The sequence below is a fragment of the Gracilinanus agilis genome, chromosome 6, assembly GCF_016433145.1.
Source record: "Gracilinanus agilis isolate LMUSP501 chromosome 6, AgileGrace, whole genome shotgun sequence".
Lineage (NCBI taxonomy): Eukaryota > Metazoa > Chordata > Mammalia > Didelphimorphia > Didelphidae > Gracilinanus > Gracilinanus agilis.
This window is the reverse complement of record NC_058135.1, coordinates 243,168,267-243,195,738: the sequence shown is the minus strand read 5'-3', so window position 1 is coordinate 243,195,738 and position 27,472 is coordinate 243,168,267. Positions and strand designations below refer to the sequence as shown.

General features: G+C 38.6%; 1 protein-coding gene across 1 annotated transcript in view; it reads right to left on the bottom strand.

The window, feature by feature from the left end:
- Positions 1–26,750, bottom strand: part of ZDHHC13 (zinc finger DHHC-type palmitoyltransferase 13) — a 108,004-nt gene extending 81,254 nt beyond the window's left edge. The window contains exon 1 of the mRNA XM_044681834.1: positions 26,641–26,750. Within this exon, the coding sequence (XP_044537769.1) occupies positions 26,641–26,750 (110 nt within the window). The remainder of the gene's footprint in view (positions 1–26,640) is intronic.
- Between the last annotated feature and the right edge of the window lie 722 nt (positions 26,751–27,472).

Below are 27,472 nucleotides of genomic sequence, written 5' to 3'. Positions count from 1 at the left end.
AGCCAATGAGTAATTCCACTGGGTTTTACATGTGTCATTGATCAAGACCTATTTCCATATTATATATATAAAACCCTTACCTTACTGAGCTCCAAGGTAGAAGAGTGGTAAGGGTAGGCAAAAGGAGTCAAGTGACTTGCCCAGGGTTACACAGCTGGGAAGTGTCTGAGGCCAGATTTAGGACCTCCCGTCTCTAGGCCTGGCTCTCAATCCACTGAGCTACCCAGCTGCCCCCATATTTCCATATTATTAATATTTGCAATAGGGTGATCATTTAAAGTCTACAACCCCAATCACATCCCCATCAACCCATGTGATCAAGCAGTTGTTTTTCTTCTGTGTTTCTACTCCCATAGTTCTTTCTCTGGATGTGGATAGCATTCTTTCTCATAAGTCCCTCAGAAATGTCCTGTATCATTGCACTGCTGCTAGTACAGAAGTCCATTACATTCGATTTTACCACAGTGTATCAGTCTCTGTGTACAATGTTTTCCTGGTTCTGCTCTTTTCATTCTGCATCAATTCCTGGAAGTCGTTTGGGTTCACATGGAATTCCTCCAGTTCATCATTCCTTTGAGCACAATAGTATTCCATCACCAACAGATACCACAATTTGTTCAGCCATTCCCCAATTGAAGGACATTCTCTCATTTTCTAATTTTTTGCCACCACAAAGAGTGCAGCTATAATATTTTTGTACAAGTCTTTTTCCTTATTATCTCTTTGGAGTATAAACCAAGCAGTGCTATGGCTGGATCAAAAGGCAGATAGTCTTTTAAAATCCTTTGGGCATAGTTCCAAATTGCTTTCCTGAATGGTTGGATCAATTCACAACTGCACCAACAATGCATTAATGTCCCAATTTTGCCACATCTCCTCCAACATTTATTACTTTGCTTTCATTTTAGCCAATCTGCTAGGTGTGAGGTGGTACCTAGGAGTTGTTTTGATTTGCATTTCTTTAATTATAAGAGATTTAGAACACTTTTTCATGTGCTTATTGACAGTTTTGATTTCTTTATCTGAAAATTGCCTATTCATGTCCTTCCCTATCTATCTTCTAAGCTGCCTAGGACTAGAAAATTATTTCACCCCATCCTTTTGTTTGTTCTGCCACTCTGCCACTCCAGAATGTGTTTTGAGGCATTATTTAAAATTGCTTAGAGGGGAATTTGGGAGAGCTCAGGGTGGTCCCTACCTTTATTCCTCCATCTTGGCCAAGTATATAATCTAATAAGGGAGACTATGCAAATTACTTGGAAACTATATAATATGATAAATTAGGGATATTTAATAGAAGGAAAGTACCAGCAATAAGGGAGTTAATGAAAGGTTTTGTGTTTACTTTACATTTTGTTTTTTATGAGTACATATTGTTTCCATCAATAGAAAGCAAGCTTTTTGAGAACAAAGACTATAGTTTTTGTCTTTGATCTTCAATGCACCTAGAAAACTTTATTTTTTACTAAGTAGGCATTTAAAAAACATTTATAGAATGAATTTTCTAAACTAAAAAGATAATGTATTAGTTATTTGAATTTTAAATGAGAAATCTCAGGAGTTAGTCAAATATGGTGGTTTAAGATCAAGTAAGTCATTCCTCAAAAAGATCCTATGAAATAGGAAGTAGAGCTAGGTATAGATTAGTGCAAATAATATATCATCTGCTACAGCCACGTGGCCTCAATTTCACATTATTCAAAGTTATTATGATGTAAAATATGAAAATGGATTCCAGCCCAATGGAACTGTACAGTCCATATTCAAATAATATTACCTCCTTTGGAGATGTATATGTGAAAATTTATTTCTGCTAATTGAAAAATGTCTGTTATTCTTATTTTAAAGATAAAGAAGTTGCAACTGTGTGATATTGTCAGTTGGCCAGGGCCAGAAAGGTGAACAAATTAACAGATCTGAGACTTGGATCATGGCCAAGCACCAACTATATTTCCACTGTATCACATGATACTTAGTCAATTTTTTAGACTAAAATGATACTTCCTTCAGCACTTGCTACAGGATATATACTGTATAGTCAAAGATTATAGAGTAAAGGCATCAGGGGGCTTGGGGTGCAGCTTTTCTCACTAACTCTTTTTTTTCATTTGTAAAATGAGGGTGGTGGTTGATTAAGGAAGCCCCTAATTAATTCGCATTTCCTATCATGAGTGAAATAAAAGCCAGTCTTATAACTGATAGCCATATGGTATACTGATTGTTTATGCTGGAGTCTGACACCTGTTAACACTGATGTGGGATAAATTAGACATGATCCATAACTAAACTAAGAAATTTCCCTGGAGTAAAACCTCCTGAGTTGGGAGAAGAGCCAAAGAGAGATAATAACCTCTTTGGATCAAGCTCCTGAAATTGAACCTGGTCCATGAGCTAATCACAGAAATTTATAGCTGGAAGGAACTTTATAGGTCATTCTAGTCTAACTTCTTAGCACAGGCATCCCTGACAGATTCTCATTTATTCTCAAACTGGCTTCTATTCATGGGGGCTCATTACCTTATAGGAAAAATATTTATCCTTTCCACCCTAAAATTTCTATATTTCGGAATTAAGAAAGCTTTTGGTTATCCCTGAAATCCCACAACTGGAATGGCTATATTGCTTGCTCACTATTGGTGTAGTATTTAAAAAAACAATGGAAATGGAATCAGAGATCTTGGGTTCTATTAATTTATTAATCACTAGCTATGTCCCCTTGCTGGACTTTTTCCCTATTCTATAAAATGAAGAGAGGAGCCAGTTGGTTTCTAAGGTCCCTCCTAGCTATTGATCCCATCATGTTACATAGGCATAAATAGTATCTGTTTTCTAGACAAATCATGAAACTTCAACCAGCCTGTACCAAGGAGGCCTATCATCTGTCCTGGGACACAAGAGTTAACACAGGGTTGCAGGTGATCCTCAGGGTAGAGTGAGTTACAGATGAGAACAGAGAAGCAACGTCACCTAGTGACCTGAATACCAAAGGGATTGGGTGTTCACATCATCAGCCAGGATCTGAACTTTGCCTGTACACTTGTTCTGTGATTTCAAGTAAGCCACTTTGCCCTTTGCTGACAGAGCACTCTGCAGAAATCATAGATTATAAAAGAATGTAAGATCTTTGAGCCTCTTAGTTTTTAAATAACCTGAGAGATCTTTTAGTCCAATCCTCTCATTTTAGAGGTGAGGGAATTGAGGCTCAGTGCTAAAGTGACTTGTCAAAGTTCACACAACTAGTTAGGAAGTCCTGGGATTAGAGGACATATCGATATATCTCTAGATGACAAGTTGGTTTGATATTTGTGGTATCCATGTGCAATTAGAGTAAGTGATTTGACAATTGGTCATATGTGATGTCAGGTACACATAAAGAATAATGAATCTATGAGAACTTCCTCCATTGAGACAGATTTTTGTCTGACTAAGTAGAGAAATCCTGAGGCACTTAGTAGTTAAGTGCCTTGTCCAAGGTCACATAGGTAGTATCAGAAGCCATCATTTTAATCAATGTCTTCTTGACTCAAAGCCTAGCCCTTTAACTAGTAAGCCTGTGTAGATAAAATTCACTCCTCAGGTTCCTCCTTCCCAAGCTCCTCCTACCTTGCATCCCATTTTGGGTGACACAGTTGGAGGAGCAGGAAGGCTGGTGCTGACTGTGCACTGGAGGGCTTTTGTGGGCTTAAGAGTCCTGATGTGCTGCGGATTTCAGCTTCCTGATTCAGCTTAGGGTAATTTAGCTAGGTAATTTTTCTGTCTCCTTCCTACTTTTCCCTCTTTTTACTTTATCTCCATTTTGATTAAAACTTAATTGTTAAGAGCTACTAACAGACCATTCACTTAGAGCTCTCTCTCTCTCTCTTTAAATCATCTATAATTTATATACCTGTGTATTTACGTATAGTATTCCCTACATGCACAGTAAAAAGTAAACTACAAGAGGGCAGGAGAGTTTGGGGGTGTTTTTTTGTTTTTGTCTTTGTCTTTTCCTGCCTATCATAGTATTTTGCACATAGTAGGTGCTTAATAAATGCTTGTTTGATTGTATTGGAAAATTAGACTAGAATGGAAACTCAGAGGGATGAAGGGGATAGAGAATGTATTGGTATCTGAGAATAGGATTAGGAGTTGCCCTAGGAAATGTAGGACATAATTATGATCAAAGAGAGAGAGTTGTATGGTATTTTAAGATTTACAAAATATTTTATATATTTTATCTCATTTGATCCTCAAAACTCTGAGGTAACTATAGTAGGCATTTCTATCCCCATTTTACAGATAAGAAAACAGCCTAAGAAGTTATTTGTCAATAGTTGCACAACTCATAAGTACCAGGGTAGGGATCAATTAAACCCAAGACCTTCCTGGTTCCATGTCCAGGACTCTTTCCACTATAGTATTGTGATCATGGGATGTAATTTCAGTGTTCAAGATCATGGACCTAACACAGTCTGGAAGCAATGTCTAGGTCTAGGAGGTGTTCACCCCTGTGGATCATTGAGGTAGGGTAGAGAGAATGCTCTAGGGCCATGGTGGCAAACCTATGGCACATGTGCCAGTGAGGGCACTCAGAGCCCTCTCTGTGGGCACATGCACTGTAGCTCACCAGAATTTGTTACTAAAAAGGCAAAGGAACTTGGGTGGAGCTGCTCCCTTTCTCCTTCCACCTTGCCTGGAGACATTTTTTACTTCATCTGCCCCTCTGGCCATCAGCCCAATGGGAGTGCTTCCTCCCTCCCCTCTCTGGGGTAAGGGTTGGGGGGGGGGGTGCGGCATGGCAAGGGATCTCTAAAAGGTTACCATCACTGCTTTAGGGAGTTAAAGAAATTAGTTAACTAAGCCATCATCATCCTTGAATGAAGATCAACATGAAAAGTTGATGGTTCTTAATAAGTCTACAGTAACCAGGAATTCAAGCATTCTTCCCTTAATAGATACCTATCTCAAATTAGAATGTTGTGTCAGGATGACAAGCAAATGACCTAAAAAAGCCAACAGGTGGTTCTGGGAGAAGATTAACTAAAGCCTAAGATGTAAAGGAGTACAAAGACTAACACTCTAAGTGATCTGGTGCTTTGATCATTTTTCTCATCATTGATTTTCAGTAGCTCCCTATTGTCAATTGAATAGGTTACAAATTGCTCTCCCAAACATTCAAGGTATTAAATCATCTGGAACTTTTAGACTTTTCTAACACTATTCACCTTTACAGTTCAAAATTTCAGCCAGCTTCTACCACTTACTCTCTCACCTCTCTCTTTCTATCTTTGTCTTTCTTTCAACCACCACTTATACTTGAAATCATCTCCCCTTCTCTAATGCTGATTGAAATTCATTTCTGTCTTTAAACATTCCACTCAGGTCTCCTCTTCCATAATTCTTTAAATTTAGAGAATTTTGGAGCTCTCTAAGATTTTACACTTTCTGACTTGAATTATACTAGAATGGAGACAGTGGCAATTTTTACACATAATTTTTCTTTCTGGGGTAGTTTGCTATTGACTGATATTCACTCTAAAGCAAGATTCGGCAACCTTTTTGGCCATGAGAGCCATAAACGCCTGTGGAAGGAGGAGGATGGAGGCAGAAGGTGCTGGAATATGGGGCGGGGACTGAAGGGCCCCCTGGGACACATCCTGGGGCTCTGGGGGACTGGCCTGTCCTGAGGTGGAGCCAGATATGGCTCTAGAGCCATACTGTTGCCGTTGCCGACCCCTGCTCTAAAGACTTGAAGGCTAAGAGGGTAGAGAACAGTGACTTTTAGTTTATCTTTTTTTCCCCCTCAAATTTATTTGCCTGTTAGATCAGAAAGGATTTGTTGTGAGTGCTTAATCCTGAATTAAATAGCTATCTTCTGATCTTCAAAGAAAAGATTTAATCCTAGCCTTGGGGTGCTACTATTTGTTAGCTCGGTTTAGTGGCATGAATTAGATTTAAGTGAGGTGAAGTTGCAGAAAATCAGCAGCTTCATCCTCTTCTTCATCCAAGTCTAGTGGCAAGACAAAAGTCAAGATAACGGTCTGACTGAGCTCTAGGTGCTCCACAGTATCTGCTTCTGTTGCCTTTGTGGCCAATGAAACAAATTATTTTCATCCACCTATTCCACTGGAGAAAGTCTTCACATGCTTGGGGTAGATATCCTCTCCCCCAGGCACTGATGGGTTTAAAGCCTGTAGTTACCCTCAGCTTGATTTAGCCAAGGTGATTTTACTGGTGGTGAGGGTGGGGGTGGCCACTGTGTGTGCTACAACTTCTTGGAGTCACAGGTGAGTTGGATGACAGGTAAATACCAAAGGTGGGTAAGCAACCTTGAAAAGAGCTTGGCGAGGGGGCTAGTCTTCTCTGCCTACTGCATACCCCTCTGGAAATTAAAGAGCTGACAGCCTGCCCTTACCAAATAGAGGTTTTAGCCTTTCTGCACTAACAAACTGGTTCCACTTAATAACTTGAATAGCACTGAAGAGTCAGAATATGGGAGCAAGTTACAAAGATTCATTTTATGCAAAGTCCTCAAAAGATCAACAGGAACCAGCAGAACAATGTGCTCATGGAGTCACCAGGAGACAAAACAGGCCACACCAATGAAAAACTATTTAAATAAACTGGAGGAGTTCCAGGCGAACTGGAGAGACCTCCAGGAACTGATGCAGAGCGAAAGGAGCAGAGCCAGAAGAACATTGTACACAGAGACTGATATACTATGGTAAAATTGAATGTAATGGACCTCTGTACCAGCAGCAATGCAATGACCCAGGACAATTCTGAGGGATTTATGGTAAAGACGCTACCCACATTCAGAGGAAGGACTGGAGGAGAGGAAACATATAAGAAAAGCAACTGCTTGAACGCATGGGTCAGGGTGGACATGATTGGGGATGTGGACTCGGAACTACCACACCAATGCAACCACCAACAATTTGGAAATAGGTCTTGATCACAAGGACACATGCGTCAGCCATGGGTGGGGGGAAGTGCGGGGGGGTGAAGGGGAAAGTAGGAGCATGAATCATGTAACCATGTTAAAAATGATTATTAATAAATGTTTAAATTTAAAAAAATATATATTTATCTAGCTCTCCTTAGGAGATCAAGAGAGTAACATGCCTACTGAGTGAGTGGGATAAAAAAGGACCACCTATTCAAATTACAAACTTGGAGCCAGAAAGTAAGAGTAGAAGTAGCAGCCTTTGTTCTTTCTCATGAGAAAGGGCAAGTGCCCTAATGTGGCAAATGCAATCAATGGGCACAGAAACAATCATATAGATTCCTGACTCAAGACCCCCTCCCTCCTCAGTCCAACTCCCATTGTCTGGGGAGCCAAGGCTTATATATCCCAATCAGAAAACAACAAGATACATGTCCCATGTCCTTGGGAGTGACTCCTTTAACTTCTAAAGGTATGAGCAGATAAAGAGGTAGGATAGCCTAACTGTTTTCCTTATTCCTTGAGCCAGAACAGGACGTCCTTGAAGTGAGATTAGAAGTCTCCCAACTACCTGCATCCCAAATTTAAACAAGACTTCCTTGCGGTCTTATTCCTAAGGCTAAACAGACTTTTTGTTTTTACACCTTCCATTCCTGATGGGGGCAATAGAATAGATGTCCAATCTCTTTTATTTCTCACTTGAGTGAGGAGCAGGCTCAATTAAATTAGTGTGAAAATATCATCAGAAGACATCAATGAGTCTTTAGAATCAGAAAGTGAAGTTACCTCCATATGTATGACTTTGCCACTGATGTTCCCTTTGTATATGTCCCTCATGCACAATTACCATGCTTACCCATTCTTTCCACTGTGAGAAGTGGAACCAGGCAGGATTACTTACCCCTCAAGATTATAAAGTACCTTGAAAGGCTTGCTAGTGTTACTTTTTGCCTTTACTGAAGCCCTAGAAGAGGCCCATGTTAAGAGCCAGTGACTAGAACCCTAATTCCATTTTACCACTTAACACTGATAAGATTTTACAAAGAGATATTTCCTTCAAAGGTAAGGCAAGAACAAAAAAAAAAATTCTGCCCAAAAGCCTCACAGGCAAATGCTCTCCTACTACTATCTCATTCTTTAAAGGAGTAGGCTCAAAATTAAAAAAAAAAAAAAAAAAAAAAGTTCGGTTCATTACATAACATTAGTTCCACCAAGTTCATGACCAGATGTGGAATGAATGACAGATGAGTCTGCCTCTCAGCTCCTTCTAAATTGGGGTCCCAAAAAATCACTCCTTTGTTCCTTATGGTATCAGTGCTACACTAGCTATGAAGGCTAGTCTGTGGAACTCCAGGATGCTAATGCAGTCTGTATTTCCTTCTTACTCTGGTATAATAATGTGGTATTAGTGTTAGCTGCAAAATCAAACCCTTCAACAATGGGATGCTTAGGAGTTCTCTGGACCTTTCAAACTCACAATCATAGGTTCCATTCTGTAGTTCAGTGATGGCAAATCTTTAAAAGATGGAATACCTGCCCCTTTACCCTCCCCACCCCATCCTGCAGTGCTGGGTGTGCCCTGACCCACCCTAATCTCACACAGGGGAGGGAGAAAGTGCTTCTGTTGGGCTGCTGGGCAGAGGAATGGATGAAGTGAGGAATGTCCTTCTCAAGTGTAGAGAGGGGGAGGGGAGTGGCCGGAGCCTTCTGCTTCCCTCTAACTCTGTGGCCTGTGAGTCAGCCACCTTACTCTCTGTCCCCTTTCATCAGGCTGCTGGGCAGTGGGATGGGTGATGTGAAGAAATGTTATCAGGAATGGAAAGAGGGAGGGAAGCAGCTCAGTCTGAGTCCTTCTGCCTTTCTAATAATGAACAGAGGGCACTCTGAGTGCCATAGGTTCACCATCATTGCCTCAGTCAATAAAATAGCTAAACCAAAATTGACAGGACTTTTTGAAAGCCTCAACAACTAATCAAAAAGCTTCACATGTGATTGATTAACTGAAACCAGTTATAAAATATTTATGTATGTTCCACAGTCTGTTTCTTCAAGACCCTTCCCTTAAACAACATCATTATTCTTGTGTAAGCAACTCCCTTGTGTGAAATGGGGAGATGCCATTTCAAAAGTTCTAGAGAGATTCCAGAACCCTGTTGATGATCCTATTAAATGTCTTTGCTTTTAACTAATTGTTCCCCTGTGACTGACTAGAGAAAAAGTAAACACAGTAGTGGAGTCTCCTGAGCTAAAGCTTTTGAATGTATGTGGACCCTAAGGTCTATTCTGGAAGTATGTAAGAGTAGGGTACTTTCAACTTCTCCATAGTTTTTTGTATTCATGCCTTATCCCATCCACAACTTTCTCCTCACTCTAATTCATTTATCTACCAGAGGAGGCATAATGTAAACATGTCATTTAAAGTTCATTCCCTCATGTCACTCAAAGTTATTATGCCTTTGATATCTTGATCTTTGAAATTCAGTCTTCACTTAATGAAACACCCTATTCTTCAACCTCCTCTAGATCCTTATTCTGCCAAACCTGTTCTTTAACCTCCTTCTCATTCCTCTTTTATCTTGGGCCCTCCCAGTTATATTCCTTTTGTTTCCCATCTTATCCAATCTTGATACAAAGGTCATTAATAACTTTAAATCTTTTTCTCTCCCTCCTCTGGAATCTCTCACCTTTTTCCCTATCAGTGCTGGTTCTGTTAATTTCTAACTACCAATAATTTTCCTCTTTTTTACATGTATTTGGGTGCTTCTGAGTTATTCTAGAAGAATACATAAAACCATGTTGACCAAATGCTCTAGAACAGTGATGGCAAACCTTTTAGAGGTGAAGTGCTGCACCCATCCCCCAGAGCAAATGGTGAGCTTTGATCCCCTCATCTCCCCCTCCCTTTACCCCAGAGAGAAGAAGCACTCCCATTGGGCTGCTGAACAGCAGAGTGGGTGAAGTGAGGAATGTTCTCAGGTGCGTGGAGAAGGAGAGGGGAACAACTCTGCCCAGAGTCCCTCTGGCTTTCTGGTAATGAACTCTGGCAGATGAGAGTAAGTATGCCCATAGAGAGGGCTCTGTGTGCCCTTTTTGGCAAAAGTGCCATAGGTTCACCATCACTGCTCTAGAACTTCACATCATAGAATCTCAAGAGGGCCCAAACTGCTTGAGAGACAATACTTTAAGTAATCTCTTATTGTCTTGCTGTACCTTTTGCCTGATGCTCCTTCTCCTGTCTTATCTCTCCATGCCTAGGACACTTTATCTCCTTACCTTCATTTCTTTGAATCCTTAACTTCCTTCACGGTTCAAATTAGAAACTATTCCCCAAGTGATGACTTCCTGAATCCATACTCCCTTCCTTTCTCATTACTTGTGTTCCTCAAGCCCCTCAAACAATTCCCTTCTTTGAGAAAGAGAATTAAGAGTGTAGATTAGCATTAAGGTGAGTATAAACCAGAAACCAAGTCAGGTCAGAAACTAGAATTACTTTACAATGTTGACATATGAAAGATTGAAAATCCAAGCAGATATCAAAGCATTTCTTGTCATGAAGATCAGCATGGAAATCAGCAGCCACCCTATCAGGAGGCTCAGTAAAATGACTAGTGCTTTCTTTCTTCCTGGGTCTTTGGCCATTATGACAGTGGTATATAGTTACTACCATTGTTTTCCTTAAAATCTCAGTGTGTTCAGGGCCAATGGATGCACAGTGTCCTCTCCAGACTTACCCAGTTAGACTGTCAGCTCCTTTTCTGTTGGCAGCTAAATGGTGCAATGGGTCTGTAGTGCTGGGTCTGGAGTGAGGAAGAACTGAGTTCAAATCTGAACTCACAATTATTAACTGTATAACTCTAGGCAAGTCACTTAAACTCTGTTTCAATTTTCCCATATGTAAAAAATGAGGATAATAATAGCACCTACCTCCCAGGGTTATTGTGAGGATCAAATGAGATAATAACTGGAAAGCACTTATCATAGTACCTGGCACATACAAATGCTATACAAATGTTGGTTATTATTTCTTTTCTATATACATATACACATATACATATGTAAATATGTATATATATATATACATATATGAGTTCTGAAACAGTTTAAGCTAGTAAAGCTATTAAAATTCACACCTGTGCTGAGGATTTTGGGTCACTGTGTGCGTGAATCAGTCAATGAATATTTATTAAATGTCTAACTTTATGGAGCATAAGGCACTTGAAAACTCGGTGAAGCTGAAATAGCAGAGGAAGGGGGCTGGAGAAAGATTAAATAGGATGAACTCTTAAAAGGAAAAAGAGGATTATCTTCCAGGGCGAGGCATGGGAGGAGAGGAAAAAGGGAAAAGTAGGATGGAATGGGGGCAGGATGGGACCTGGACTCACATGGAAAGCTGGAGTATAAGACAGAAAGCTGGCAGGAGAGAGTTCAGAAAGGAGCTTCCCAAGAAGCACGAACTATCATCAGGGCCTATTTTAGTTGCTCATGGGTGACAAACAATTACATTCCAGGAGCCCACACAGAGGAGGAAGGCATGAACCCTTTGTAGAATGTTTGGGATCCCTCCTTCCAAAGCATGGAAATGGTATAGGAGACAGCACTGGAATACTGACCCATGGTACAGTTCATATATCTTGTCTTGACCACATCCATAAGGGAGGCAATGATAATGGTGCGGAAGCCAGCCCCAAAGACTGATGTGAAATAGCATAGAACAGGGGTCGGCAACCTTTTTGGCTGTGAGAGCCATAAACGCCACATTTTTTAAAATGTAATTTCGTGAGAGCCGTACAGTGCTCACAGTGCCGCTCCTGTAACAGCGCCTGAAAAAAAAATGGACTTTATGGCTCCTGCAGAAAGAGCTATATGTTGCTGAGCCCTGGCATAGAAGGTCATCAGTAATGAGGTGGGCCTTCAGGAGGGCATCTTTGATGAGGTAGTAGGTCACTAGCTCATCACGGTTGACAATAGTATTGAGAGCAGCATTAGGTAAAGTTCCTTTCTATAGGCTTCTAAGTCTCTTCTCTCTTGCAAAAGTCTTACTGTGTGCCAGGAACTGTGTTAATACCTGGGAATACAAAGAAGTGTGAAAAACAGTTCCTGCTCTCAAGAAGAAGCTACCAGTCTAATGGGGAAGATGACATGCAAACAACTATGTACAAACAAATTATATACAGGATAAATTTGAAATAAGAATTAAGAAAGATAGTATGTCTTCCCATAGAACCATGTTGGCAAACCTATGGTATGCTTGCTGGAGCAGACTTTGCCTGGCAAGCTGGCATGAGCTTGAAATTCCAACCTTGGAATCCTGCCAGAGGGGACCACTTTTCACACAGAGACTCTGCACTTTGGCAGTTGTGTTGGCAGTTGTGAGCTGGGTAAACAACTGTCTGGGTGAACTTGTGTGTGGTATTTTGGGATCTCAGTACTTTGGAGTTGTGCCTTGGACATTGAATAAAAGATCTTCTATCAAAACTGTGAAGGTGCAGGTTGAGAAAGGATTTTTCTGTGGTGGTGGACATACACAGAAAATTCCATCTCCTTGACTTCCCAGTTGGATTATCTTGCTGTTTAACCTGTGTTCCTGGGACAAGCTGAAACATCTAGACAATAGCCAAAAGACAGCTTCATGAGATACCCTTACCCCTGAGTAGCCAGCCCTTGCCCTAGGCTGTCTACTGTAGTTTTAGTGATTAGAGTAGCCATCTCCATCCCTCCATTCCCTGGCAGTTAACCTTTAGTCCTAAGTGTTAGTTTCTCCTACTTCCCTTCACTCCCTATCCTAGTTTGTTAATAAAACCCTATTATCCAGACCTTTCTTATATCTTTGTTTATTTATCTGTTATTCAGCTATCCCCCAGCTTAGTGTGTACTATCTGTATGTATTTCCCTTTAGTCAGTTAACTCTCCACTTTACCCCACTTGATTGAGGGACTAATTTAACCCCTCCAGCATAACATTCCCCCCCCCCCATCATAACAATGGGGCTTTCCTTTTCCCCCTCTCCACTGCACCTTAGGACATCACTTGCCTCTCTGGCCAGAAGCCCAAGGGAGAACTTCCTTTTTCCTCTGTCTGGGATAAGGGGCGGCTCACATGTGGAGTGAGGGTGCAGTTTGGGCACTCAATCTCTAAAATGTTTGCTATCACTGATAGAAGATGACAATTTGTCTATGACTCGAAGGAAATCAATGAAGTCAGGAGGTGAAAGGGAAACTTCCCAGGAATGGAAAAACATTAGTGAAAATATTCAGAATTGGGAGATGGAAGATCTTGTCTAGAAAACAAAAAAATAGCCAATGCCACTGGATCAAAAAGTATGTGTGTGTATGGGGAGTATGTGGGGTATAAAGTTGAAAAGGCTAGCATGATAGAGAGGGATGGATAGACTATAAAGATCTTAGAATGCCAAACAGAGGATTTTATATTTTATATTTGAGATGACAGGGAGACATTTGGTGTGTATGCACAAATATCTATATTCTAAGAGTTTCCACAAATCAGTGTTGCTATCTATTATGAGAAGACACATTTCCCTCAAAATATAATGAATTACTGAAAAGAGTATGTAAAACAATAACCTCATGGATATTAAAAAATGAAACCAATTAGAAGTAAAATGATACATTCTGTTTTTTTCTAGTGGTGCAAATTGTCTGGTGTTTGCTTCAGTGTGTTTTTAAAACAACCAAACTGGGATAATAGTCCTTTGCAGTAATTTGGTGCTTATCCTTCCGAGAAATTAAAGATGTTACCATTTGCCTAGAGAAATTTTTTAAAAAGATTTTTTTTGCTTGACAGATTCTAATGGGCAAGGAGGAATACTATGAGCCATAAAATTAATACACATGTTTAATCATTCAGGGACCAACAAACAGTAAGTCATGTGTTCTCTGTTCATTTTCCATGAGATCTTGGCTAGGAAAAAAAAGCCGTTATGAGAAATTAAATTTTTCATAATGAGTTCTTATTTATGGTTTCATTTATGTCCATGAGATTCCTTAAGGATGAATCCAGAGAAGTTTTGAATTTTAATTTCTAGTGATTCAGAAGATAACTGTCATAGAGAAATATAAAGTAAAATTTTTTTTTTTACATTTTTAAACCCTTAACTTCTGTGCATTGGCTCCTTGGTGAAAGAGTGGTAAGGGTGGGCAATGGGGGTCAAGTGACTTGCCCAGGGTCACACAGCTGGGAAGTGTCTGAGGCCTGATTTGAACCTAGGACTTCCCGTCTCTAGGCCTGACTCTCAATCCACTGAGCTACCCAGCTGCCCCCTATGGTAAATATTAAATCACTTACTTCTTTGATCCATTTCAAAAGTCTACAGATATAGACTCCTAGAATATGACATCTGAGGGAAAATGTAGATAGCACAAATATATTTTTTCATTGTTCTTTAAGCAACTTTGGACTTTTATTTCAGCAGTTTTGATGGAATTGATGAAAGTAATTATCTATAATTTCCCATGGGCAGCTCAGTAGGATAGCCAACTCTTCCTATCCTGGGGGACAATTTTATCTATAGTTGGTTACCACCTTAGAGACATTTTTGGAAAATGACATGGTAACTGTGTTCCCTTGCAAAAGAGATTGTACTGTGGAAGATTTCTTATTTAAAGCTGTGCTTGGATACTTTCAGAAGTGTAGAATATATTTGACTTACTGATTCTACCTAACTAATGCTAAGAAACCTTTGTTAATTGTTCAACTATTATCTATCACCTGAACTCAAAACTTATAAAACTCAAAAGTTATAATTAGGGTAGGGAAAACTCAGACTTCATTTCTGTATAATATAGAAAGAGAACCTACAGCATGATCTTGGGCTTGCTTCCTTTCTCCTGCCTTACCCAGTCACTATAGCTGATCTCCTCCCCAGCAGGCTCTACCCACAGCAGCTTTATCCAAGAGTGTTTTTCTGGTGCCCTGGCTTGATACCCATACCCCGTCCTACCCTGATTTACTTGTTCTTAAAGAATATAGATAGAGACACTATGGTGTGGTGGAAAGAACATTAACTCTGAAGTCAGAGGCATTAAGAAGAGAGACAATGATGAAAGTCATTGCTTCAGATTATCTACATGCAAATGCACAAATAATGAACAAAACCCCAAACAACTAGAAATCCTTTCAAGGAGGCAAATTTCATCTGAAAAGTGAGATGAAGAGACTTGATGGAAAGGGATTTATTTGAAACTAACATAGGTGAAGAAGTATCATATTCCAAGAAGATATACTTTTGTGAGGAAATCCAGGAATTTGAAAGAGTAAGTATGGTGGAAGATTTTTGCAAGATGATTCATTGGAGAAAAAACAGAAAGCATTTCTAAACACACAGAGATCTCAGAATACAGAAAAGAAGATTTTCTATGAAATTGCGAATCTCCATTTGTATTGAATGCATTTATATGTAGATACATGTTACTTTCAGAAGTATTGTTTGGGCTTCATTTTTAAATGAATATTGTCATCCCTTTCTTCACAATTTCCCAACTCTCAATTTAAAAAGAAAAGAAAAGAAAAAGAAAGAGGAAAATAGCAAGTACACTAAGTCAGGCACATTTAGAAAACAGTTTTAGAAAAATCAAACATACTGACACTGACTATCAGTGCGCACAAGAGTCCACACTCATAATAAACTACTACTCCAACAATAAGGTGCATACTTTTAATTCATCTCTGTTTCTAATCTTGTTCATTATAAATACCAATTCCAGGATACCAAAACAAAATTTAAACAGAAATGTGTAGTGATAGACCATGGAATCAAAGCTACCCCTTTTCCCCCAATCCCTACTGAAATTAAGAGACCCTACCCCTCCAACACCTGCCAGCCCCAGAAAAACCTGGCAGAACACTAGGATTTTTCTGTCAGGTCTGGACAGATAACTTCTTGCATCACTGACCATCAACATGACAACTAGTGCCCCCTACCCCAGTGAACAAGTTTCCATACCCCGTCAGGATCATCCAATAAACTAGACCCAAGTAACTCACCTGAACCAATGGAGACAAACCAGGTTACCTCATCCCTGAAAACCTATAAGAGGTTTAACCCATCTTAGATCAGGTGGAGACTTGGTAGCCTTCTTTGCTGATGTTGATCTCCCCCCTCACTGTCCCTTTCCCCCATTCTCCTACGCTCTCTTAGATGGGACTCTGCAGTTACCTCTCCTGATGTTGAGCCTTTCTCCCTCACTGTTCCTTCCCTCCCTTCCCTCCTTGTCCCTCCTTTCCTCCAATAAAGCTCCACTATACCACCCTACTCAAGTCTCATTTGTCTCTCTGTCAAACCCCCATTAGTCATACTGACATGTAGAGTATGGAAAAGGGCTATGTAATAGAAGATGAATGCCAAATGATGGCATAGTTCTGTAAGATTATTGGTAAAACTGCTGAGAGCTTCAGTTAAATGGAGCCTGGTGATAAATACTAAGGGTAACTAAGAAAAGAGTGCTTTACCCTCCAAGGTCTGGAAAAACCATATCTATAGACCTGGACAACTAGAAGATGTGATTAATGAACTGCTGCCAGCTATCTCTGAAAATCTGTAGATGATAGGAGTGCTCCTATAGAATTAGAGAGGGGCAAATGTTGCTTTATTTATCACAATAAAGGAAATGTTGAAATATTCAAATCATGAGACTATTCTTGTCCAAGTTATATAATGCATTATTAAAAGATTGCTTTGTTGACATTTCAAAATGGGTGTAGTAATCTGTCTAGAGCCAAAACTGCTTCAATGTAATAGGCTATGTCAGGTCAATCCCATTTCTTTTCATGACAGAGTTTATAGATCAGTATATCAGGACAGTATCATAGAATGAACCTAAATTCCAACAAAGCATTTGACATAATTTCTCATATTTTTTGTGTGTAAAATAAAGAGATGTATGTTAGATCATAGGATCACAGGAAAATGAATTTGGAGCTAGGAAGAACCTTAGAGATAATCAAGTATAGTCCTCCAGTTCATGGATAAGGAAGCTGAGAGCAAAGAGGAGTAAAATCACTTGACCAAAATTACTCAGGGAGTAAATACCAAAGAAAGGATTATTTGAATGAAGGTATAGATGCTCATTTTTATCATATAAATAGATTACACAGAATTGGAAATGAAGGTAAACCCATTGGATAAGCTATAGAACCAGGAGCTAAAAATATCTTGACAATGCAGAACAATTTCCCTAACCTAATATGAAAAAAAAATGAATGGAAATACATGTAAGATACTATGCTTGAATCAAAAAGAAATACCATAAAAACATGATCTGGGGAAACTACAACTTGATAGGTTGTGTGTTGGGGGAGAACTTAGAATTTCAATGAATTACAAGTTCAGTACAGGACAACAGAAGGACATGAAAATGAAATAGCTAATATAATCTCTGTACTACTAGACAAAGCATCTAGTATTTTGGAATGAATGGAATTAATTACTGTATGTCAGGCACTGTGCTAAGCATTGGGAATATAAATATAAGAGAATTTGTATCCTCTAAGACAGCGATTCCCAAAATGGGCGCCACCATCCCCTGGTGGGTGCTGCAGCGATCCAGGGGGATGGTGATGGCCACAGGTTCATTTATCTTTCCTATTAATTGCTATTAAAATTTTAAAAAATTAATTTCCAGGGGGCTAAGTAATATTTTTTCTGGAAAGGGGGCAGTAGGCCAAAAAAGTTTGGGAACCACTGCCTAAGAGCTTAAATTCTAATGAGGATAACAATACATTTAGGGGAGTGGTGGCCAGAGAAGTGGTGGTAAAAGAAGTCACAGGGATGGTGAATGGAGTCATTGTCATCTAATTGGCATAACTTTTATAGTAATAATGGTATTGATTTGATAATTTCCCATAGTTAGATGTAGAAATTGAATAAAGGAGTGAGTTGGAAGGAAGTAATGTTATTCACTAGGTGGTATGGTAAGAAGATGACTAGGGGAGCAGGATGGTGAATCTAGATTGGGCTGTATATAATTTACTCTTCCCAAGGGAGATTTACTCTGCTGTAATCAGATCACATCTGTAATACAAAATTCAATTTTGGGTCTATTCTTTAAGAATTATATTTTCAAAATGGAATGCCTTTCAGGAAGAGTAGTCATGTCAATGAGGAACTTGGATATTAGTTCACGATGGGGAGGACTTGATGAAATAATATGGTGTGTTAATATAGATGAGAGGAGTCTTAGTGGGGACATGAAGCACTATAATATGGAAGAGGGATTAGACTTGCTTTTCATGGTCTTTAAGAGCAAATAGTAGAAGTTACAATAAAGCCAATTGGTGTATGCTATGAGGGAAATTTTCCTAGGAATTATGGCTGCCCCAAAGTGCAATAGACTGCCTTGGAAGATATGAAGTCTTCAAACCGAGGCTAGATGACTTATCAGAATGTAGAAAGGATTCCTAAACAAATGTTGCTTGGGGTATATTAACTCAAAAATATTTTCTGACTTTAATTTTGTGTATTTCTCTAATCTTTTAGTGGTGTATCATCAATCCATTGGTCACTGGGCAAAAATAATACATTAAGATTACCAACAGATGAATTAAGAACGATGTAATNTACCTCCTACTAAGGAGAAGGAATGAACTCACAAAACACATTATTACATTAATAATGACCACTCTTGGTTCCACAAAAGAGATTATGAACCTTCTTTGCAGTGATAAGAGACCATGGGTATGGAACATGGCATATACTATTAGTTTTGCTGAACTATTTTTTAAATACACAGACATATATTATTCATTGTTGTATGGGGCAGCTTGCTGGATATAGCAGTAGAGTAGGATATATTCAGAAATAAAGATGAAGGAAAAACAAAATATATTTAAAAATTTAATAATATTACTATCTAGTAATACTAGATAGTATTACTCCAACCTAGTTACTCCAACTAACTAGAATAAATAATTTCAATGGGCACTGCCAAGTAATAAAAGCCAGAACATTTCCTCACAAGCTTTTGAGTGGGATAAAAATGACCACCTACCCCTTATTGGAAATTATGAATCTGGAGTCATAAAATAAGAGTAAAAGAAGCAGTTATTTATTTCTTTCATGAAAGGGACACTTCATGGACTATAGCAGTACATATTGACTATGCACAAGCAGGTAACATATATATACCTTAACATAAGACCCCTCCTATCCCTGTCATGCCCCCCACTTTGAGCCTTGACTTACAATATAAAACACATGTACTCTAACCCTGTTCAGGGTACAGAAGAAGTGGTATTTTAACATCTTTTAAGAGATAAGAGGAATGACTGAGTTTAGTGCCCTTGAATGAGGGACCTTCTGTCTTTTGTCAGTTTCTTTCCCAGGTTTGTCCCAGAGTCTATAGATAAATGGTCAACAAAAGGTCTTTGAAATTTTAAAAAGACTAGTCATCCTTTTTGGATTGGGCTAAACGGGGTGTTAACCGGAGTTTTCACAGCTTTCACCTGGAGAATATTTGTAGTATAAGCCTTTGAGAAAGACAAACGGACATTTTATTTTACTCACTTTCTTAGTGTTTTATTTGTCCCAGACAAGGCTGTGTAGGCTTGGAGAGATAGCCAAGTTTTCTTTTCTTTCCTTCCTTTTTAAATTTACCAACTTAGCAAGGCATCTTTTGCTGATTTTTTGTAACTCCCATTGCATCATGACTGATGAATCAGAATGATGGCCTTCCTATTGTGAAGTTGTAGTTTTGGACTGTGACTGCCTTGGAGCATAGGCATCTTTCTGTCTTCAAGTTCGGCTTCTGTTCTTGTTGTAAATGAGGTTTGCTGCCAGGGAGATATGAGTTGTTGATGTGATACCTCCAACTTCTTGCCTGTCATAATGGTATATCATCCTTCTTGCCCAACCTATCCACCTTTCACCCTCCTCCTGTGTTGGAAATTGTGTGTGGTCCTGACTACCTATAAAATATTTGCTTGTTATTGTGCAATTGAAAGCTATTTTGAATGGACATTTCCCTGGTAGTTCCTGGTAAAGGCCAGGGACATGGGTGGAGATGGAAATTGGGGTGGTACTGGCGTGAAATGATTAATTAAATCCAGTTGGTAATATCTTTCTCAGCCTTTCAAACAGGAAAAACTGATGGTGCAAGGGACAATTTGATGCTAAAACTTGGTTGGAAATGCCAGCAGGGGCCTGTGCTTTGAAATGGAAAAGGGTTCAGGTATCACTTAAGATGGTCACCTGAAGAATTCTGTTCAGAGACAGACCAAAAGCTGGCTTTTTGAAGAGGTCAGGCCCAGATTCCAGCAGACTAGAACAGTAAATTCTTATCCTGAGTACAAAATTATTCATGTTGGAGGAACAAATAAAAGATTCATGAAGGGGAGATCTCATCATACAATTTATAATAAGAATAGGGAAAATGAGCTCTAGATTTGAGGGGAACAGATTCCAAAGGGTTTAAAGAAAGGGTATTTTTTAATAGCTAGATATTTTATACAGAACATCACATCAGGAAGACAGTGAGGTCTCAAGAATGAAATTCTAAAGGCATAAGTAGAAATTATCCTGATGAGAAGAATAAAAGAAATGTTTAAGGAGACTATTGTAGAGGAAAACTGGCAATTTCAATTAAAAAAAGTCATATATAACTGATATAAGCAGGACATTTCACATACAAAGAAGACAAAAGAAAAGTATAGTTCTACATAATTTAGCTTTTTACTATAGCTTTTCAGTCTTCTTACATCTTACTCTTTTCTATATACTTTGTGATTCAGTAACACTGGCCTATTTTGCTTTTTCTTGGACAAGACACTCTACTTTCCTAATCCAAGCATTTTTGCTTTTTTGTCTTCCATGCCTTTCTTTCCAAGAATTTTCTTCCTCTTTATTTCTTTCTCCTGGCTTCCCTAACTTCCTTTTTAAGTTGCAGTAAAAATCCTACTTCTTTAAGAAGACTTTCCTAGCCTCTCTTAATGCTAGGACTTTCTCTCTGAGATTATTTTTTTCCTTGTTAAATTTAGAATATTTTCCCATGGTTACATGATCCATCATTCCCCTCACCCCAACTCTTTCCTCCTCTGCTCCTGGAGCTGACAAGCAGTTCCACTGGGTTATACATGTATCATTGTTCAAAACCTATTTCCATGTTATTCATATTTGCAGTAGAGTGATCTTTTAAAATCAAAACCCTAATCATATTCATATTGAACTATGTGATCAATCATATGTTGTCCTTCTGCATTTCTCCTCCCACAGTTCTTTCTCCGGATGTGGATACTGTTCTTTCTCATAAGTTCCTGTGAAGATTAAAAATAATATACAATAAGTATTATATTTTATAATATTTATTAATAATAACTAAAGTAAAAAGAAAACTAGCTAACCCAGCCCAGTAGTTCGAGAAGAGAGTGAGAGGAAGGAGTTACAGAACTTATAAACAACCAAGGCAAGCACACAGTAAATGAAAGGAAAAGGATGCTGGATAACATAGAAAGGAATCCTGGGGAATGTAGTTCAAAGGTATAAAATTCCTAATTAGTACATTCCTCTGGATCATCCTGGGTCATTGCATTGCTGCTAATAGAAAAGTCTGTTACATTCAATTGTGCCATAATGTATCAGTCTCTATGTACAATGTTCTCCTGGTTCTCCTCCTTTCACTCTGTATCAATTCTTGGAGATCTTTCCAGTTCACATAAAATTCCTCCATTTCATCATTTCTTTCAGCAGAATAATATTCCATCACCATCAGATACAACAATTTATTCAGCCATTCCTCAATCGTTGGACCCCTCATTTTCCAATTTTTTGCTACCACAAGAGTGTGGCCACAAATATTTTTATACAAGTCTTTTTTCCTTATTACACTGAAATTATTTTCAATTTATCCTCTCAAGATCTTGCTTGAACATAGCTGCTTGTATGTTGCTACCCTCAGTAGATTGTGAGTTTTTTGAGAGCAGAGACTGTTTTTAGCTATTTTTTAGTGTTGTACTTGTTAACTTGACTCAAATATGAATTTTCAATGTGACCTGGAAATTACAAAGTTTATCAGAGCCACAATTTTATTGGGAAAATCATAGTCCAACATAAGGGAAGTAGTAGAATTTTTTTTTCCTACTCTTTCCTGGCCAGATTGCATCGTATCTGGACTGTGCAGATCAGTTCTGTATCCCATATTTTAGGAAAGGCAGACTAACTAGGGCATGTCAGAATGGTGAGAGGACTAAGAACCATGTTATCCATTCACAGTGATTCCCAAAGTGGGTGCTACCACCCCCTGGTGGGTGTTGCAGCGATCCAGAGGGAATGGTGATGGCCACACTTTTTTTGTATTACATTCTATTCTGAGTTCAATAAATAGTTTCATAATTTCCAGGGGATGCTAAATAATATTATTTTCTGGAAAGGGGGAGGTAGGCCAAAAAAATTTGGGAACCACTGCTATAGAACAATTAATTTATGGAAGTGGGTGGTGCTTAACCTGGAGAAGATTTAACAATGTCATGAGAGGCGTCTTCAAGGAGAGGCGCTATGACATGGTAAACTTATAGTCTGGGTTTAATTTCTATCTCAGACAGTTATTAGTAGTTGTTCTTGGACAAATATCAACCTCTCTGAGCCACAGTTTCCTCATCTTTAAAATGAAGAAATGACCCTCTCAGCCATAAATCTGTGATCTTATAATGGGCTCTAAAGTCTTGATTAAGGATTATACTAGATTTTATTGGTCCCAGAGGGCAGAATTAGGAGCATTAGGGAAAGTTGCAAAGAAGTAGATTAAGCTTTTAAGGAAGGAAAACTTCCTAATAATTAAGGCTACCCCAAAATGGAATGCTTTGCCTTAGGAAGGAAGGAAGGAAGGAAGGAAGGAAGGAAGGAAGGAAGGAAGGAAGGAAGGAAGGAAGGAAGAAGGAAGGAAGGAAGAAAGGAAGGGAGGGAGGAAGGGAAGAAGGGAGGGAGGAAGGGAAGAAGGGAAGAAGGGAGGAAGGGGGAATTAGAGAAGAATTAACCAAAATAAAAAAAGCCCTCAGCTGCTCACATTGCTGATTCATATTCAAGTCAAGTCATGCAAAATTTGGAAATTATTTATTAGAGATGTTGAAAAATCATCAACCAACAAGTGTTTGTTGAGCAACTACTATGTGCCAACCAATGTACAAGGTTCTAGGGATACAATTACAAAGAATGAAACAATTCTACTAACAATGAGCTCACTGTCTAATATAAGAGTGAGTCTTTATATATGGGATTAATTAATGGCCAATGAATTCCTTTCCAGCTCATATAACTCTAAAATGTGGTCCATTAGACAGCAAAATAAAATAAAACATAATGCAACAGGATTGAGTCCAATATTTTGTTTTCCTGACTGATATTGTTAAAAATAAAACTAGGAAAGAGGTTTCCCTAGATATTTTATTATTTGGACAGTTCATTCCCTAGAATTCAAATAGTTCTGGGCATTTAGATGTTGTAGATAGATAATTTAAAACTGAAGCAAAGTCCAATCTACAACTGGGACCTAAAAACTATATTATGGCTAATGAGAAGTTGCATCCAAATTACATGGGATAGGAAAGGTTACAAGTCTTAATCTGGGAGAGTTCTGAGTCTAATCTAATTTAGTCTCATTTCATTTCATTCTAGTCTTGTGAATGATGGTTTTCGTTTTTTGCACACATATGAATACTGAAGTATCTGATGACATTGAAAATCTTTAATTAATTGATTTAGAATATTTTTCCATGGTTACATGATTCATGTTCTTTCCTTCCCCTCCTCCCACCCCTCTCCCATAGCCAATGAGCAATTCCACTGCATTTTATATGTGTCATCGATCAAGACCTATTTCCATATTATTAATATTTGCATTAGAGTGATCATTTAGAGTCTACATCCTCAGTCATATCCCCATTGAACCATGTGACCAAGCAGTTGTGTTTCTGCTCCCACAGTTCTTTCTCTGGATGTGGATAGCGTTCTTTCTCATAAGTCCCTCAGAATTATCCTGGATCATTGCATTGCTGCTAGTAGAGAAGTCTATTATATTTGATTGCACCACAGTGTATCCATCTCTGTGTATTAGGTTCTCCTGGTTCTGCTCCTTTCACTCTGCCTAAAGACAATATATATGTAACTGCAGGTCATGAGAATATGAACTCCTTGAAAGCAGGACCCACTCTTTGCCTTACTTTGTATCTATTCTCAGTACTTAGAAAACAGTAGACTCCTAATGATTGCTTTTTGATAGAATGACCCATTTTGTACTTAACAATAGGATGTAGACTCTTTGGAGATCATTTATGTTTCCTAGCTTTCTCTTTTCTGGGCTAGAAGGGACTTTGGAAATCATGTGTTCTTTTAGCTTTCTTTCTCATCTCTGGAGATCAAGAAGAGACAGTATGACAAAGTAAAGTTATAGATCTTTGACAGCTAAATACACTTACAACATTATGTTACTGCCTTGGAGGTGTCTTATAAAATTATCTATTCTTTGGTCTGTGGGATTTGGCGATGTTTTTAGTTGAGTTTTTTGTTTTGTTTTCTCCAAATAAACCTAGACTTCAATGTACCTTTAAAAAAACTTTTAATATTTTTAAAAGACCTTTAATACTGAAGAAACTTACAGTTAATGAACTCACCCCTAGTCACACAAAGGAAGGATAGATCACAAATCTCATGACCCTTAATCTAGCATTCTTTCTCTTACATCAAACTCTTCTCTTCCAAAGGAAAGTAGAAGCATTAGAATTAATGTTCTATATCTATAGTTAAGATCTCTGAAATTATACAGAAAAGGCCCCAAGATTCATCTCTTTAGGATCTCTTGCAACTTCAATGACACCTGAAATGGAAAACAGTGTGTGGGCAGCTGATGGAATTCATTTCAACTTCTCTTCCAAAGTCGATAGAAAACCAGACTACATTTAATTGCTATAGCAAGGGAGCTAGGATGACAGTGGGAGGAGGGCTAAAAGACACAAAAAACCAGGTAGAATGAGCCTTTTATTAACGGTACCTCCTTCCCCTAGGCAAGGTTCTCCTTGGAAAATTTCCTTAAATAAAGAGTACTGCAATTTGAGCCCAGAGAGAAGATATAATTTCCCAAAACAGTTTTAACGTGGGCAATGACATTGCCTCATGAAATGTTATTTTGTAATAATTCCTGACATGACATGTCACACATGTCCCATCTCTATATCCTAATGGGCTCTTTACAGGGTTTGAATAACTAGCACAATAGTCTTGGGGAACTCAAGACTTGGAAGCAAAAACTCAATTTCAATATTTCTACTTATTGAAGCAATATGCTGCTTGTCAGGTAGATTTTTAGGTAGCTATTTAAATAGTCAGATTAAAGGCAACATACAATTTGAAACACTACATCCTTTTTCTTGATTCCTTTCCCTTGCTGGGACAGAGGGTTGCTAAGCAGTGGTTTGTATATTGTGAGCAGCTAACACATATAACAATGAATATCTTCCGGAGGAGTTTGGAGCAGACCCAAGACATGGAACAGGGTACATGCTTCTGAATCAGGTTGTGGGGGCTTGTTCTTTTGAAGCTACTTTTGATTCCTTGATATAGCTAATAAAGTCTATGTCCACCTGGCTGCTGATGAGGCTATTTATACAGTCATCATAACTTGGAGGAAGGGTACTAGAGCAGCAAGTGATATCTGCTGAACTGCAGATCCATTTTAGATGACATTCAAAATTCTTCAGGGTGGAAAGAATTCGCCAAAGCAGAACCAACAGATCGATGTGACATTAAGACTGGTTATAGGTGATGATGAGAGGGAGTAGAGCATAAATGATGACCATCCGTCCTGTGGAGCTTTGGGTTCAAGTCCCAGCTGTACTACTAATCAGTTGTATGACCTGCAATTTGTTGAGAATTTACAGAATTTCAGAACTGAAAGGTACCTCAGAAATCTTTTAGTCATCTAGTTCAACTAATACCAGATTTCATCTACAAGAATTATTAACTTTTTTGTGTCATAGATCCAAATAAGAATTTGTTTGCATGTTGTAACCCATATTAGAATGTGAGCTCTTTGAGAACAGGACTGTTTTTGGTTTTTCTTTTTATACCCCACATTTAGTACCATGTCTGGCAAATAATAGTTGCTTAATAAATGTTTATTGACTTGGTTGACTAATGAGGTCCCCGGTACTAAACAATGCAAAATATTCTGTACCTGGAAGCATTCCATGGGCAAATTTGATGAGCGTGCTTCTGGAAATGGGTGATGGAAGTGTCCTTTGCCTCACAAGTGAATCTCCTACTGGCAACACACTGGAGATCTAAAATGGCAATAGGAAACCATCTGAGGAGTACATCAACTGTCCAACACTCTTTGACCCTGTAACTCTGATGGGAGAACCTATAACATATGCATATTTAGTGAAGGAAATAAGAAAAGTTATGGAAAGCCAAACATGAAACACAAAGGAAAGAGCTGACCTCCTGAGGTGACCAAATATCAGAAGAATCATTAACTATGCTTGCCTTTAGCTCTGTGCTTCCTAGAGTCTTTTGTGCTCAGACTGAGGGATCTGGGCTCTTCCCTGATTATCACTATTAATTTCAATGAACAATAAAGTCACCTCTAAACTGGCAAAAAAAATTATCCTTTAACTATTTCCTTTCAGCTTATTTTATGGTGATAAAAGCATTTTAATTGGATGCTGAGCCTAAATTGAATATGCATACAAAAGTCTTGAATAGATGAAAGCTCTCTTACCTGATGACTTTCAAGGTATGAGGAAGAAATGTTGTGTGCTCCCGGGAGGTTAGATAGCAGTAGCAACAGGAGGTGCTATGGTTACTTAATATCTTTACTCGGGCTCCCATGTGGCTATGGATGCATGGCACTATAGTTTCTTTGGTTCCTATTTCATGATGTAAAGTGAATTCCATCTGAGATGGAACAGATAAGATTATTACCATATAAGCTCCAAAAGCTTATGAGTCACCAGAAATCCAGTAGATGGAGTTTATTTCAGGATCTGCCACAATAACTGAATATAGGGATAACAATCTGTTTGACCAGAGTAACAGTGAATCTACATGGCAGCTGGTTATGTATGATCTAGAAGTGATCTTGGTGAGATGAATATTTGTGAGCCATCATTTTAAATTTGATTCCATTATCCTCAGTAACCAAAGTGATAAAAGAGAATGTACTACCAGTTTGGGAAATTATATTTTCAGTCTTGATATACTTAGTCAGGAACTATCCCGTTTGCAAAATATAATTGATGTTAATTAATATTCAGGAGAGAGAAAATGGTCAAATTAATATTGGGGAGATATTAGCTATTGATTGATATGGAGGTAACACAATAGATGGAATTTTGTGAGCCACAGTAATAGAGAAACCATACTTTTGCTTGTCAAGGTTACCTGTTGGAGATATCTCAAAGAGGGGAGCAGCATCTCGCTATGCAACCTACTAGTCTGAATATGGGTTAGGGGCTCAAGTTCCAGAGCCAAATAATGCATTTGGCACCTACTGTGTCCAAGGTACCATGCCTCTGAGGATATAATGAAAGAAAGAAAATCATCTTTGGCTT